Here is a 520-nt window from a genome sequence, read left to right as displayed (position 1 = left end):
AGGCGCGCCACAAAGTCCACGGGCAGCGTTGCCAGCTCAAACCTGCCCCGCACCACAACGCTGGGGAGCAGCTCCCAGCCTGCGAACCCTGGATCCCAGCCTGGCTCCCTGCAACCTGCTTGGCCACCCTGAACCTCAGCCAGACCCCCTGCACGCTGCCTGAACCTCTGTTCCCTGCCTGGACCTCCTGAACCCCAAGCAGACCATGTGCCCCCCAACAAGCACCTCGACAAGCCCTTCTGCGTTGTGCCTGCCTCTCCTGTACCCCTATGGACCCCCCTTCCCCTGGCCAGACCCCTTGCAGCCCAACAAGCCCCCCTGCATTCTAGACAGTCTTTCTGCACCCTGCCTGGCACCCCCAAATCCCAAACAACTCCCGCTGCACCTCTGCCAAGACCCCCTGTACTCTGCCTAGGTCCCCTGAACCCTACGCATTCACTCTGCCCCCCCAGCTGAACCATCTGCACCCCACTCAGCCCTCTCGAACCCTGCCTGTCCCTCCTGCATCCCAACCAGGCCT

The 520-nt window shown here is 63.8% G+C and overlaps 1 protein-coding gene across 1 annotated transcript in view; it reads right to left on the bottom strand.

The window, feature by feature from the left end:
• The window catches only part of FMNL3 (formin like 3), an 11383-nt gene that overhangs the window by 4174 nt on the left and 6689 nt on the right, over window positions 1-520 (bottom strand). Inside the window, exon 16 of the mRNA XM_017728682.1 lies at window positions 9-42. Coding sequence (XP_017584171.1) covers window positions 9-42 — 34 coding nt within the window. The remainder of the gene's footprint in view (window positions 1-8; window positions 43-520) is intronic.

Source organism: Corvus brachyrhynchos, unplaced genomic scaffold (assembly GCF_000691975.1).
Source record: "Corvus brachyrhynchos isolate BGI_N302 unplaced genomic scaffold, ASM69197v1 scaffold193, whole genome shotgun sequence".
NCBI classification, from domain to species: domain Eukaryota; kingdom Metazoa; phylum Chordata; class Aves; order Passeriformes; family Corvidae; genus Corvus; species Corvus brachyrhynchos.
Note: the sequence above shows the minus strand (reverse complement) of the source record. Positions and strands in the feature narration are given on the sequence as shown.